The sequence below is a fragment of the Mauremys reevesii genome, linkage group 1 (assembly GCF_016161935.1).
Source record: "Mauremys reevesii isolate NIE-2019 linkage group 1, ASM1616193v1, whole genome shotgun sequence".
Lineage (NCBI taxonomy): Eukaryota > Metazoa > Chordata > Testudines > Geoemydidae > Mauremys > Mauremys reevesii.
Genome location: NC_052623.1, coordinates 154,103,337 through 154,119,436, shown reverse-complemented (window position 1 = coordinate 154,119,436; position 16,100 = coordinate 154,103,337). Strand labels below are relative to the sequence as shown.

At 40.3% G+C, this 16,100-nt stretch overlaps 2 protein-coding genes across 6 annotated transcripts in view; one reads left to right on the top strand and one right to left on the bottom strand.

Annotated features, from left to right (window-relative positions):
• Positions 1-16,100, bottom strand: part of SYTL5 (synaptotagmin like 5) — a 186,418-nt gene that overhangs the window by 169,416 nt on the left and 902 nt on the right. Inside the window, exon 1 of one of the 4 annotated variants that reach the window (XM_039546489.1) lies at positions 3,613-3,637. The exons of the other annotated variants lie outside the window; for them this stretch is intronic. The gene's annotated coding sequence lies outside the window, so the exon portion shown is untranslated. Of the gene's footprint in view, positions 1-3,612; positions 3,638-16,100 lie in introns of those variants that run through there. 4 annotated transcript variants of the gene reach the window in all.
• On the top strand, positions 13-12,751 carry DYNLT3 (dynein light chain Tctex-type 3). Of its 2 annotated transcripts, none has more exons than XM_039546616.1 (5): positions 13-162; positions 2,213-2,254; positions 6,888-7,011; positions 8,583-8,660; positions 10,272-12,751. In XM_039546616.1, the coding sequence occupies exons 1-5, from the start codon at positions 133-135 to the stop codon at positions 10,346-10,348; spliced, it is 351 nt and encodes a 116-aa protein (XP_039402550.1). In that variant the 5' UTR covers positions 13-132; the 3' UTR covers positions 10,349-12,751. The 2 variants fall into 2 exon arrangements, with proteins under 2 accessions (XP_039402550.1, XP_039402561.1); XM_039546627.1 differs by lacking the exon at positions 13-162 and adding an exon at positions 356-449.

Sequence of the window (16,100 nt, the reverse complement as noted above, 5' to 3'; positions counted from 1 at the left end):
CTCACGTCTGGCTGGGCCGGGGGCTCCGACGGGAGCTCTCCCCCCGGCGCCCGGCAGGGGTCGCTGCCGCAGGAGGCCGCGGGCCGGGGGAGGCGGAGCCGCGCGGGTCAGAGCCGCCGCCGGAGCCGGGCCATGGAGGAGTTTCACCCCCACAGCGACGAGGTGGGCGCGGGGCGCTGCGAGCGGGGGAAGCCCGGCCCGGCCCGGCTTTGAGCGAGCGGCCTCGGGGGCTCGCAGCGCGGGGCTGGGCCCGGGCCCGGGCCCGGCCGGGACGTCGGGCGGGAGCCCCCGGGGCAGGGGGTCGGGCCCATCTCGCCGGAGTCCAGCAGCGCCGAGCCCGCGCGGCCCAGGGGTGGCACCGAGTTGTGTCCCCCCCCCCCCTCCGCGGGGTCCCCGCCTTGCCAGGGTGACCGGGCAGCAAATGTGAAAAACCGGGATGGGGGCAGGAGGTAATAGGAGCCTGTATAAGACAAAGACCCCAAATCGGGACTGTCCCTATGAAATGGGGACATCTGGTGACCCCACACAGGGCCCCGGTTCCCAAAGCCCCCTTTCCTCCTGGGCTGGGGCGGGAGTCACGCCGGGACAAGGCTGGGCTCGAGCAGAGGTGGGAGTTGCAGGTAGCCAGATCTGTACCAGCTGCTGCCTCTTGCAGTGCCCTTGATACAGAGTAGGCAGTAGTGGTTTGAAGCAGAGCTAGATACACTGTTACACCAGAAGACATAAGCTCAGTTGCTGGGGAGAAGATATGAAAAAGTAATCCACAAGAAGGCTACAAAAATCTCTGTGGAGAAGGGATGTGGAGGCAGAGTGGGCAAACAAATGTAGACGTTTCAGTTTATAAAGTTCATGCTGAATAAGTCTGCACTCCTGTTTTTTCTTCCCTGTCTTCATATGTAAAAAGATAATATATTCTTAGGACAATTCTTGAGCTTTGAAAGAGTGCAGAGAAGTTGAGAATGGCAAAATGGCTTTAGAGGGAATGATTTGATTTAGGTCTAGTTCCTGCAACTGGATTTGCTTGCCCAGTTTTCTGCACCATGCACACAGCCCCATTGATATCAGTAGCAAGGGTCCACCTGCACAACACAAGTTACGGGATGTGGCCTTTCAAGGATTAAGGGACAATCTTCCTAGAGCACAGTGTTTATATTTCAAAAATAACCTTTGAAAATCCTACAGGTTTAGTTATCAATTGATATGTATGACAAGTTTGTAACCCTCAAGCATAAATCAGTTTTTTTTTTTTTTTAAAGAAATGCAAAAAACTTCTGAGCCCACTCTAGGAACAGTAAAATGAATGACAAGATCTTATTTATTTCATTTTGCTATGCTGTTTCCCAGCCAGAGAAGAAGAATTAAACTAACCCGATTTAGTCTATTCAACCCTGCCTCTCCACTTCTAGGAACCACTAGAGCACAGTGAAAATGACAGGAATTAGTACTCTCATTGGGTAGGCTGCTTGTGTATCTTTGTCTGTAAAGACAGCACCCAACACCGAAGTGTTGTGTATTAGGTAAGGCATGTGGGGGAGTGGAGGGAGAAAGTAACACGTGGAATAAACTAATGGAGGGAAGGCAACAGAAAAAACAAAAAAAAGATGAGAGGGGAAAACCAGCAGACAAATGCAGAGAAGACTGGTGATTTAAATGAAAAAAATATATATATTCTGAATAAGTGATTTGGAATTCTAGTGCCTATAAAACTCAGCAGTTGCAGTACTAGGATTGCAATCCCCTGTTTTATAGTTTGTTAAAATAAGTAAAAAATTGTAAATAGGAATCCTCATTTCAGTGGGAGTGGGATTGGGTTCCCTATGAAGGGAGTTCAATTCAGTCTTTTGTTCTGGTGGATATTCATGATGATGTGTAAAGGCATGCCTAGAGACATGGTATAAATCTTTTAGGATAGGGAAAAATGAGTTTGGACCCTGGTATCTAGGCCTCAGCTTTTAAAATCTCTCTTTGATGGGGTTGTAACATAGGGATTAATGCCAGATGGCAGCTGTGTTGTATTGAAGAATGGAGGTATTTTTAAAAACTACTTTTCATCTAGTTGGGGTTTAAAATACAGTTTAACTGGGTGTGGTGCTTGATCTATGCCTTTTCTAGTTGGGGTAAGGAAAACTATATCCCAAGTATTTCTTTTCTCCCCAGAATAATGTGAAATGCTATAAGTAACTGATTATACTTCTGACTTTTTAAATTATAGATGATCTTCAATGCTGAGGAAGCCCATAACATTGTTAAGGAGGTAGGCTATGTTTAATAATTTTAGTGACTTGAATGAAATACAATATTTAGAAAAAGCTGTGTATCACTTTCAGTGATACTTTCATGCTTTTAGCATACGTGCATATTTATTTATTAAATATAATTTTGGAATTAGTTTTGAAGACAGATTTTTAATGCCTTTTTATACAAGGAAAAGTAGGCTATGTGAATAGTCTGTAATAGAATTTGTTAAATGCAATACCATGGCAACCTGCAACTGAATAGTGCAGAGCCTATTGCTTACAGGTCCTGTGGAGTTCTGTAGGAGACAGTGTATTAAAATGAAATTCCCTGAAGGACTTTGCAGACTCTGCAAGTCCGTCTCTGCATGTCTTGTCAAACTTCACATTTCAAAAATTGTTCCAGTATGCACAGCAAGCACAAAAACAATGTCAGAAACAGTTCAGCTCTTTACACGACTAGCCTTTCAAGGTAAGGGCAAATACTGTACGCTTTTTTTTTGGCGCATCTGATACAGGGAATTGTCTAGCATTAATGCAGCTCTAGAAAGACTAGAAACCTTGAGAAGATTTTTTTTAAATAAATATTCATAAAATGGTATCAAGTAATAAATGGAAGCCAACAGCCCTGTCTTACTTCTTGTAAGTGTCACCATGTATAAAGGTTGATTAAAACTAGCTGAGGAGTTTGTTCTTGCTCGTCCTAAGGGCATAGGCCTCCTAAATAACTTGAGTGGGAGTTGTGTGTGGAGTTTACATCACTGAGTCTAAAAAATGTACACAGTCATTTAGTTATGTAGACTTTCAGATGTTAATTTCTTTACAACTTAAGATTGGTCAATATTATATTTAGTCTCAGCGTGTGAATTCACATGACTGGATTCCTTTATGATACAGGCTGCAATTTAATTAGAATTAGAAGAGATTAAATTTACAGAGAATGCTTTCAGTTTTTCACCATTTTAAGTTTACACCATTGGGTTAAACCAATGTGTATTGTTTCCATTAGATATGTTCCTTAACTGAAAGCGATTTTTTTATGTTCCAGTAGCACTTAGGAACCCATACTGTACTTCAAAACACAGTGACACCTCAGCATTCCAGGCAGCCACCGGTTATCAGTATAGTAAAGAAAATTTTTTTCCCTCACTCCTCAAAAAAAATAAAAAAAATTTCACCAAAAAAATTGTTAGAACATATTCAATGGCAGATGGTGAAGGTTGCTTGGTGGTATGTGATCCTGTTGCAGAATGTTGACTTGAGCAAAACTCCAACTGTATTTCCCAGTTTTCAGAAGAGTTAAAGTTGCCCACACCTTAAAGTCCTTAACACTGCTCTCTTTCAGCAGTGCCCCAATATACCCGGATAACAGACTTACCTTTACTCTGCCAACCCCGCAGTTGCTGAAATACATGTTCTTTGCTTGCTTTCACAACTCATTCATTCTCACCCACAGAACTCCATCTAACACTATTACAGGAAAAAGAAAAAAAATGGTTGCACACGCCACCTTCCCTATGTTCCCCTGGAGCTGGCAGTAGCCAATGGGAGTTATTTGTATACACTCCAGGTGCAGTCAGTATGTTATGTGTATCTGTGCTAAATAGTGGAGACACTCGTTGGGCCTGTGTAAAGGTGTGTTCGGGATATGAGGATATCTGGATTATTTTGAAGTGCGTAGTAAAGCTTTGATTGTGATTTGAGGAGATCTTTGTTTTGCACCCTTTGTGCATGAGCAAAGGGAAGAGCTGCATGTATACCTGCAGGATACAGTATGCGTTATTTCAGTATAGAATTGCATGTTATATATTTTGCAGGGCAAAGGGGTTTTCTTACAAAGGGGAATTGACTAAGTGTACGAGTGTAGGCCAGGATCTGGAACCTCCTGAGTCTTAAAGTGCCAAAGGCCAGTGAGAGTATTAGGGATGTAAAAGTTTAACCAGTTAACTGATAAGCATCAGTCTTATTGGTTTCAGTTAACAAGTAAACTCCGCTCCCCTGCCCCCCCAGCCCAGGACTCTAGCCAGTAGCCAGGCCCTGCGTAAAACATGGGCTGCCGCAGCACCCCGACACCCCTAGTTCCCTGGTTAGACATTTGACAGTGTAGCCAATAAAATTTTAATCAGTTACACGGTCACCTTTTTGAGCTGCTATTTACATCCCTAGTGAGTATGTGGTATGTGCATATTGAGGCATTGCTTGAAGAGGGTAGATGGAATGTGGTATTGGGCAACCTTTGTCCCCCTCCCCCACTTTGTCCTTCCATAATGTTAGCTGGATTCCTGGAGATTGTAAAAGCTTGTACATTTCAACAATTCTTAGGGTGGCAGAGTAAAAGTTACACATGTTAACGAGGCATATTGGGGCATTTCTGAAAGAGGGCACAGTTAAGGTTTTCAGAAGTTTGAGTTTTGCTCCACTTAGTGTTCTGCAAGGGGACGATCTACCACCAAGTAAACTATACTAATAGAAAGTTAAAGTTTTTTACTATTGAATTTCCTAGGTTTTTTTTTTTTTAAACAGGAAAAGATATGTTGGTGGTAGGGTTAGTAGGCATTCAGGCAGTTGTACACATATCCCACAATTTGCATACTAAACCAGCCAGCCCACCACTATCTTGCCATTCCCACCCCCCCCATGCGCACACCCCAGCTGGACCCCACTAGCCCTGCTTTGGCACACCTCCCCAGCCATATCCCTGACCCATTCACTACCTTTCCCCCCTGTAACCGGGCTCACTACTGTACCTAGTGTCCCTTATTTGTGGTGGTGGGAACACATCTCCCTGAAGTCTTCACACCCTGGTATACAAAAGTTTCTATTGCTGTTACTTCCCCCCACCCCCTCATAACCCAACTCATATACAGTGCCTGGAGTTAAAAACAAACCGTGTTAGAGTGGAATAGTGTTTCTGTTCAGGTTTCAGAATGGTTGGAAGGTGGAGTTTGTATTTTGGAACAGAAAAACATTTCTCTTACTGGCCCTGCCACAGACAGTTTTATATTTGAGAGAAAGATCCTCTGACCCTGTCCAATAAAAGTACCCAATCTTCCAAAACAGTGAGGTTTCAGAGCTCGCAATATTTCTGTGCAATACAGTAGACATTTTCTGGTCAGCCATGACCCATCCAATTTCCCGATTAATCTTCTTCCAACACTTATTAATAGCTTTCATCTCATTGCTGTAGCAATTATGCAGACACTCAGCCAAATCAGAAAACTATCATAGTCCCCAGACACAAATCTCTGATGTGGTCCAAATCTGCTGTCATACACTGCACAAGGTGAACACCAGGAATAAGAGCCAGATCATTTCCATTCAAGTGAAATGCCAGAGTCTCAGGTCGATCACAACTTCAAATCACTGGTTACACACCACAAAGTGGGCAAAACACAATGCCAATGCTGGCCACCTGTCTCAACCCAAATCACCTATCATGGTGTACACCTTGCTGTCTGGGAAACTTCTGCAACCTTGTGATCTGGGAATTGCCGAGAATCTGCGTGTTGACAACTCTGGCAAGACAGTCCTTTTTCTCTCAGCAGTCAAGGTACCTGCACTGCTAGTTCCAAACCTCCATGCAGTGTCTTTTGAAGCCACATTAACTTGCCCCCAAGATCAGGAAGTTACCTCTCCCTCCTTTTCTGCCCCCTCACAACTGCAACCCCTCTTCCTATCCTGTCCCATCATTTCCTTCCTTCCCCACTCCCAAGTTCTGTCTCCTCCCCACCTGATACCAAAACTTTGGTTAGATTGCCTGCTGACCTAACAGCAAGCACAGTAAAATTTCCCCATAAATAAAAAAACACGACACCTTTTAGCTAGCAACATGAGTTATTAAATATTTATTGTGCAGGTGTACAAAGAAAGGGTCAGGTTCAGAGAAATGTGCGGACATAAATGCCCCAGGCAAGCATAAAGTAACTGCATAGAAACCCTCTCACTTTTTTCCCCTTTATTGGTGCATGTTAGCTGTAATCCTGTCAGGCAACACATCTGTGCAAAGGTAGTGAACATGATTTTAAATATTCTCTCTCAGTTTGGGTTCCTATGTACCCTCTCACTTAAAGGGTGCCATGCACTACCTTGATTAACAGATTGAAACCATTTTTATCCATGTCACATCAATAGTTTGGTCCCTAGCTCTGTTAAAAAAAAAGAAAAAAGCTAGAAACAAAAACGGCTTTTCCCCCACTCAAATAATTCAAATTATGGTCACTAACCCAACCCTGTGCCCTCCTGAGGCACACCTGCTTTCAAAAGAATCTGATTAAGCATGTAGATTTTAAGAAAGCTTGACTTTTAAACAAAAGTCATGTTGCAGTCTTAACTATTTAAAGGTCTTTTCTGCAATACATTTCTACAGACAGCCTCACTTCACCACATCAGTTGTACCTTTGAGCTAGAAAGAAGAATATATAGTAAATATCCCAGCATCTATGGATGCTGAATTATATTTCATTTCCCAATTCAGCAACTGGTATACAGTGAGGTAAATTGATTTCAAAATCATTATTCTAAGATACTCAGTTGCCCTGCAAGTGTTCTGGGATTGTTTAGTAAATATTTGGAGTTACTGTATTAAACATTGTTTGTTTTGAGACATTTCATATAGATATATTACTAGTGCAATTGATTTTTCTCTATTTGTAGTGCATAGAAGGGATTTTGGGCAAGGTAGATTACAATCACAACAAAGTCAATCAGTGGACTGCAACTATAGTGGAGCAATCTTTAACACATCTGGTAAAACTAGGAAAAACATACAAATACATTGGTAAGTACCAGTATCCATACTTTGCCTTATACAATTCAGACCTGTAATTGCTGGGAAGAATTCGTTTTCAAACTAGGAGGACTTTGAAGTTTAAAAACAAACATACTCTCAGTTTTCTCCTGTACTGTAATCTCTCCTGTACGTCACCCCCACCCCAAACATGTAATTAGGAACTGAGAAAATGTCCGTATTATTTGTGTGTATGCTTGATCACTTAAACATTCATATGCAACAAAACTGTGGCAGTTTTTTCATTTTTACTTGATGCTAAATGCTGATAATGTGCCTAGCCCTGTACAAGACATACCATAGGGACAGTCCCTTCCCAAAGGAGCTAAATCTGACAATTGTCTTTCCTTTTCTCTTAAAAAAAATAATCAAAGACGGGAAAGTAAAGAAAACCCAAAGTTATTACATCTGCCAAAAATTCTCATTATTTCAGAAGGTAGGTTGTATTAATCTAAATTCTTGTCAAGGATTTTAGAAATATTTGTACTTGAGGTTTAGCGTGCAGTACACATCTTTATAGAGGATGTTCAGTTGATTGCATCCTAAAGGGTAGATTGTGTCCACTGTTTTCAAGGATGCACATGTGGAGAACTTAAAAGGGAAAAAGTACACTCTGTCCCCACTTTTGCCTGTATGTGTAGGCTGGACACAGTGGCAGGGCAGGTCTTTCCTTTGGGGGGGTGCAAGGACTCCTTCCAGCTTGAACTGATGCTGGCACTTGCTTCTTCAAAGGCAGCTGGACCAGGCTAGATGCTGCACCCACTTAAAACATGGTTTAAGACTACATGCTGCTTCTACTCAGAGGAGTTCCAAAAGCACCATCTGTGTCAGGCACAATTCCTCCTGTAGCTCGCACTGGGACAGTGTGCCTCCACACCAACTTGGTGAATGGCTGTGCCTTCAAGTGCAAATTAATTCTAAATATTTTAAAAGATAATTAGGGAATTTAGTCATACCAATGAGCTTTCTGGGAAAGGGGTTATTTGCATACCACTAGGATTATGTCTACACTGCAAGCTAGGGGTGAGATTCCCCTGCTTGTTTATACATACTCATGCTAACTCTCAGAACAGCATATAGCACCATAGCCACGGTAGCAGCAGCATGGCTGAGCCTGAAACCAGTGGCTATGTACTTAGCCTGGCTCGGTCATGTCTCCACTGCCACTACCTGTGCTACTACGTAGCCTAGAAGATATCTAAACAATTATCCCCAAAATGATAGATCAGTGTTAAGACACTTTCAGTAGACTTCATATTAAAAATCTTAGTATGAAGACTTTTAAAGGGAATGTTGCATAATAGCTTTCCTTGTTTCGAGACTAGTTAAAAGGTAACTGAAGGCTTGCAGGTCAGTAAAATGGTAGCTGGTATACGACCATGTGATATAACAAATACATAAAGGGAAGAAGCTGCCATTCTTGTTTTGTCACTAAATGAATTAGTCTTGGCTGTGTTTTGAGGCTTCCAATTATGTATTTCATGGTGGTAGTTTCATTCAGTCTGCAGATTCATCGGTTGTTTTATTAATGAAAACACTTATTTTATTACTCTGTCCTTCAGTAACCTGTGCAGTGATGCAGAAGTGTGGCGCTGGTCTCCACACAGCAAGCTCGTGCTTTTGGGATACCACAACTGATGGTAGGTTCCCTCATTCAGATTCAAGTAAAATAAAAGATGGTGAGTGTGCTACCTGTTGCTCAGCTGTGCTACAAATAATATTTTTAGCGGTTTGAAGGGTTGATTACAAAAAGCCACCAACTCCAGACCCGGAGGCCTTGTATGCATTTTCAACAGATGCACCCAGGATTGAATGAATAATAGATGGATGGAGAACACTGGGGTATGACAAAATTAGCAATACCAGCGGAGCTATCTTCAGTTTGAAAGAAAGATTGTGCAAATTAGTCCCCATAGAAGATCTTCAATTGTAGGGATGCTGACTTAATTAGTAGTGTGTGCTCTAAATGTAAATTTGCAATTCTGAATGTCTGCCTACTTATTATAAGTGGACTGCCCTAGTCTAAGAGAAGCTGGCACAAATAAAGAATTGGCATTTGTTTTTAGCTAAAGCAGAAATAGTTTGACTAATGTTGTTATAGCTTTTATTTCTTTCTTGCAGTCAGTTGCCATGTTCCTTTATTTTATTCACTTCTGCATTTATTTCCAAGTTCCCCCATTTCAGTTCACAGTGTGGTGTTGTAAGATTATTGGACTGCTTTCAAGCCTGCCAAGGACTTAAAATGAGGCACCAGGATTCTGTTGTAAAAAAGGTTAAAAGACTGCATTTAAAACACAAGACTTGAGTTGAATCATTAGTTAAAAAATAGGTTCCAATAAATAAGTACATTCAGGTCACAGTTTGTGTTGGGATACGTATATATTGTTGGCTTTAGAAATGTCAAAGCAGCAGCTTCTTTTGCTGATTTCCCATTATGTCCATGTAAATAAAACCACATATTCTTATCTATGTTCTTAATGTCATAAGTGTAGTATGAGTCTATTCTTATTTTGCCATGGAAGTTTCTTTTACATACCAAAGCAAAAGAGCCAAAGAGTATAGAAAAGGATTTGAAAATATTGATTCATTGGCTGAACATGGAGGGAGGGGGAATTCCTTGTTGGCAGGGTGGCAAGGACTGATTTAAATCAATGTTTTTAAAAACTCATTCTGAACCAATCTTCTCTCCCTGTGACTGTGCCAGGTAGGTTTTGAGCTTAAGTAACTATCAAATGCTATATGTTGTGTGATAGGGAAGAACAAGAAATGATTCTCTGACCTCAGAAAAATTATTAGTTCACAAGGACAGGAGGAAGTCATTAATCAGAGCTTTTCACTCCATTCTTACACCCCATAGCTATTTACATTTCTCTAATCTTTAGCTGCAGAATCAAAAGTTGGAGAAAAATAGCTTTTTCTCCAGGTTATAGAGAGAACTTAATTTGTTTTATTATATTGGGGTTTTTACCTTATTTAAAACTAAGTTTATTAGTAAATAGTAGTATGTATAAGTTTGATGCCGTTTTGATGGTATTCGTTTCTGTATTCCAAAGAGAAAAAGGTAAGAGTAAATTCATCTTTATGGAGAGGATTACAAATTCCTATTACATTTCCTCGGATAAATGAGTATATGAGGGTTGTTTTTTTTAATCCTAAATTTCTGGTCTTTTGCATTGAAATATAATAGAATTTAACAGAGAAGGCATGGGGAGCAAGCTTATTTTCTGATTTTTTTTTAAATTATCTTTTAGGGACCTGCACAGTGAGATGGGAAAACCGGACTATGAACTGCATTGTCAATGTTTTTGCTGTTGCTGTTGTCCTGTAGCTGACTGGAGTACAAATATTAAGTTATACCAAAGCCTTTAAGATCAGAAAGTATCAAAATCTCAAAGCATATTGCCATTATATAATACTGTTTGTGCACTAAAGAAAAAGGTATGAACATGCTGTAAAGTCCATTACGCAAAGTATACATTCTGAACAAATTCTTTCAATTTAACTTGTGACAACTGGCTTTCCTTTAGCAAATTTTAGCAATTTAAATATTCCAGATTGATATGTTAAACTGGAGCTGCCATGATATTTATCAAATGAGAGTATGGATATTTGCATCAAAAGATTATATCTATAATGCAAGTGAAAGTGAGACTAGCACAGGTAAGCATACCTAGATTAAGGCAAGCATGGGTAACACAATAGTATAGATGTGACTGCATGGCTAGCTGCCCAAATACAAACCCACGAGTGAGCCCGGGTATGTACTCGGGTTGCTAGCCCATGCTGAACCTGTGCCACCATGTCTACACTATTGTTATCCATACTATCTAGATTAAAAACCAACACAGGCCTGCCTACCCACACTACAGTGACACCTTCACCTGCAATGTAGACATAGGCAACTGACACTTTACTCACAGGGAGATGGAGTAATTTAATCAGCAAAAGGGAGATGAAAGGATACAAGCTTTAAGAAACAGCCAGATTAAAATACAGTTGGGAACAGACTAGGAATATATTACATTTACAATATTCCTAGTGTTGAATGATAAGTATCAGTGCCTCATATCTGATTAAACAAGGCTATTTCTATATTATGCATTGATGCTGCATGAACACCAGTTACCTGATCAAGTGTAAAAAGCCCAAACAACTTATACATTTATGCTTCTCTGCTTGGGGAACAAAATGACTTCATCATGCCAAAGCATTTATTTCTTCAGTGGACTCTAGTCCTTTTAAAGGGCATGATATTTCTTCAAATACCATTTGGAATGTTGTCATTGAATTAAGTGGAAATATGATTGGGTGCACTGTTCATTAGCACTCAGTGCATATGAATATATATTTCTTAAGAGGAATTCACCAAATTATAGAACTAGTTTAATCTGACCTGGCCCGATTGGTTCAGTGACTAGAAGAATGTAGGAAAACTCATGACATGAGCACCTTGCACATTCCTGATCCAGTTTAAGTAGGTGTCTTTCCTAACAAAGAATCCAATTCTACATCCCTTGACCTCAGTAGAATCATGTAGAATTAAATAAATGAGTTTGTGTAGGTAGGAGATGCCCACATTTTTAAAAGGGCCTTATTCTCTCTAAGCACAAATATACAATACAGAACATATTCTTAAATTATATTTATAAAAGTATTGCCTATACTCCCAAGTCTAAAACTGTGTAATAAGTATAAAGTAGTAAAAAATTAGCAACATAACTAAGGCCCCCATCTTGCAAACAAACATTCACACATGTGCTCAGTTCACAGATATGAGCAATCCTATTACACGAGACAGTCACAGGATTAGTAAAATTATTTGTTTATGTAAGCAATTATAGGATTGGGGCCTACATTTTAGTCAATGCCTAAATTATGTAAATAGTCAAGTATTTGTACTGATCATAAAAAGATCCAAGTTGTTACTGCCACTGAGTGGCAGCCTTTTTAAGTTCTGCCATATCTCAAACAACGCTTAAAAAGATTTTTTTTTTCTTATTTACTATCTATTCTAAAGATATGCAGTAACTATCTAATAGTTGCTATAAATCTGCTTTGCATTTTAACATGGTCTTTGAAAGCACTGCTTCAATATTATGCAATTCTGATTTATTTATTTTTAATTATTTTTCACAGTCACTCTGATTTGGTCAAATGGCAAATATATCCTTTAAAAAAAATGGTTACAACAACCCTGGTTCTTCAAACTGTATTTGAAATTGCTACAAGGCTCCAAAAGTTAGAACCTACATATATCTAGAATACACAGTGCTAGTTCACAATCCATTGCTTGGCAGGCATAAATAAAATAGAATTCAGCTTGTATATGAGCACAAAGAGTTAAGCTCTAGAATATTGCATTTGTCTAAGAGGCAGGTATAGTATGAAAACATTTGCATGGTGCACTGAATTTCAGATATATAATAAAGTAAAATAAGAAAGATTTGGTTTAAGGGCAAGATGTGGATGGGTAAAAATATAGGGACAGCTGCTATCCCATTAATTTTATGAGCTTTAGCTGCCATAACTGGAATAAATATTCCTAATAGCCATTAACTTTGTTAGTCTTTTTTGCTGTACTTGAAGATATGAAGTGACATCTTATTCAGTGTAACTAGGCTTGGTGGAGTTCCACTATGGAAAAGCTCACTAAACAGTTTTAAAATATTGATTGTTGTAAAGTTACTTCATTTTATTTCTACCAAAAATAAAGATATTTGCCTTGGCTGTATTTACCTTTGGTAGGATCAGCTCATCATAGATAGCAGCTTGCTACTACACTTCTTCCTTCATCTTGTATTGTTTTATAAGTGAAGCATGTTATTACAAGTGCATAGATATTTTGGAAACTATGGATCTGTCCTGACAAGTGTCCCAAAATTCAGGGAGTAGTGCCGATTTCTAATATCCTTCCCCAACATTACATTCATCCTCATCCTTCTGTACTATTTTACAAGATAACTTCTATTGGATCAACAAATTACCTTCATTACAGAAACTTCAAGACCAGAGCACTTTATTCTACATTGTCTTCTATAAACAATCTATTTTGTATTTATTTTTCTTCTCAGTGATGGCTTTAGCTACAAACATTTATTAACATAATTTATTCTAAAATACATTACTGCATTTCTTCAATATATAGGTATTTTTAAATAGTAAGTTCTGGGTTTTTAAAATACCCTTTATAGCCAACATCTCAAAGCACTTCAGAAAACTTACCTCAGACATGCAGTCTTATTAATGGGATGAAGATGAGTTTGCAGTGGGACCTATTATAAATCCCTAAACAATATTATTTTAGAACATAAGTAGTAACAAACTTAGCATGGTCAAAGATGGATAAGAACCTTGCAGATCCAGATGGAAAAAATACCAAAGCAGTTGGGTGGGGTGGAGGAGTAAGGGGCAAAATGTCAATTTCTGTTACTTTTCTTCTACTAACCCTGCAGATTCCCATCCAAGGGGTTGAACTGTACCATTTGACCAGTTCAACCTGCTTTCCTCTTTTCATACTATGGAAACACCTGAGCTGGGATTCTCTGGCAGCTGAAATCATGCAGGAGCAGAGATGTTAACTGGAGAGAATCATGGTCTTTGCATAGATAGCCCTGGCCTTCACAGGTTGCATTATACCCACCCCCTCCTTTTTCAGGAAGCAGACCGAGTCCCCAAATCCTGATAGAGTTAATGGGAAACTGAGTAGAATCTTACAGAATTTCGAGTCTCCATGTGTGGGAGCAACCCATATAGACGACAGTAGGACCCAAAATTAGTCTTATGATTTCATACCACCAACAATTCCTGCAAACATAATTTTGTCTTTCCAAAATAAAACCTTAAAGGTGGTTCTCTTCTTATTATGCTTCTGTGATAAGAACAGTTGCAAAGCATGATACAATAGCCAGCTCATGTTTGTATCAGCATCTTTCAGCAGAAGATCCTAAAGCACTTCAGAAAAATCAATGAAGCCTCATTTCCATGTTAGTCTCTATAAGTGCTAGGTATAATATCACTGCAGTTTTAAAGAGTAATTAAAAATCATCATTATATTATTACTCTGAACATTTATGTTAAACTAGAAACTGCCATATAGAATAAAGAGACAAGGTCCAATATTTCCTCACCCACCTTGTCCCTCTAAAATATCCTGGGACCAACATGGCTAGACCAAAGCTGCAAACATACAGAATAAAAGCAATACATCTCTCAAATCCATTTTTTTCCCCACAGTGGCCAATATCGGATCCTTCCGAGCAAGCTGCAAAAAATCCTATGATAGAAAATTCTGAAATAACCTGCCCACAGAAAGTTTTTATTACTCTTGATCAGTTAGTGCTTGTCTGCACAGTGGAGTAATGCAAATTACAAGGGTGTGATTTGCAAAACATGCTGATGTATTACACATTAGTTGGTCCATTTAGATGCTGCTGGTGCACACTAAAGGTTCCCTAGTGCTCTTTACCGTAGTACTGTTTGAAATCATACTATATAAACCACACTAGGGAATCTTTAGCGTGCACCTGCAGGGTCTACAACAACCAATTAATGTCCATCATATTAATGCACTTTAGAAATCACTCGCCTATAGTCTCCATTACAGTTCTGTGTAGACAAGCCCTTAGCTTTATGCCCTGAAGCACCAAGTTTATATACACTCAAAAAAAACCTTTAAGTTTTAAAGTAATTGGGTGATAATCATGTCTTGTCCTTTTTTGACTCCTACATAACTCTTAACCTTTATCTTATCTTAAGATATCTGTAGGTTTATACATAGTGTAAAAGGGCAACAAAACTGGGCTAAATGGACATTTAAAAAAACCAAGTCCCTATGTCTCCTGTCCCAAAGAGCTTAGGTGAGCTAACTATAAAAAAGTAATGTTAAAGTGGGGAGGAGGGAGAAGTAATAGGCCTAAACAGTTGCTGTGCTTAGTAACACACACAGTTTTAATTTTTATTTCCTTATAATTACATTGAATGCCTCCCCTCGCATTATAAATAAATAGGAGGATGCATTACTAAGCACAACCACCATATAAGCCTGTTACTGTAACCAGTTTCCTCCTATCCTGCCCACTCCCCTCTATATCATCCCTGGTATATATGCAGATCACATTAGTTCTGTGGGGCAGTGTCCAAAATTCCTGGTTTATTTTTAACTGCCAGAGAGGCCTAACCCAAACTGAAAAGTTTAGACCAGGATGGCCAACCTGAGCCTGAGAAGGAGCCAGAATTTACCAATGTGCATTGCCAAAGAGCCACAGTAACATGTCAGGAGCCCCCCGCCCCCCATCAGCTCCCCATCACCCAGTGTCTCCCACCCACCAGCACCACCACCGATCAGCACTTAACCCTCCATCCCTGCTCCTCCCGCCTGCTATGATCAGCTGTTTTGTGGTGTGCAGGAGGCAGCGGGGGGGAGGGGGGAGAGGGGGAAAGAAGGAGGAGCAGCAGCAAGGGCACTGCAGACTCAGGAGAAGGGGCGGTGGCCTTGGGGGAAGGAGTGGAGTGGGGCCAGGACCTGGGGCAGAGCCAGGGGTTGAGCAGTGAGCACTCTGTAGCACATTGGAAAGTTGGCAACTGTAGCTCCAGCCCCAGGGTCAGCACCTATGTAAGGAGGCGCATATTAACCCCCGAAGAGTGGCATGTGGCTCCGGAGCCACAGGTTGGCCACTCCTGATTTAGGCAAAAAAACCAAAAAACTTCAGCCATTTATTTACAGCTAGCATTTGACATTGCTTTGTGTAGTGAGTTTCACTTCCTACTATCACACACTATCACCGTGAGCTCACACTCATGTTATTTTCTGGGAGCAGAAGACACTTCCATCCATTCAGTGAGCACGTAATACCCCAACATTCTTGTCACCATTGGATCCCTCCATCTAGCCAGGAGAAGAAGTGACCCGGCAAAACAGACCACTTACCCTTGGGCCCTTGCTTGGTGAATATCTTCCCCCCCCAAATCCCCTGTACAGAGACAGAGCTCTACAGTGCAGCAGGGACAATCAGGAACAGCATGAGGGTCACCCCAGACCTGTAAAGATGGTTCTGGTGGAGCAGGCTGGGGACTGGGCTTGT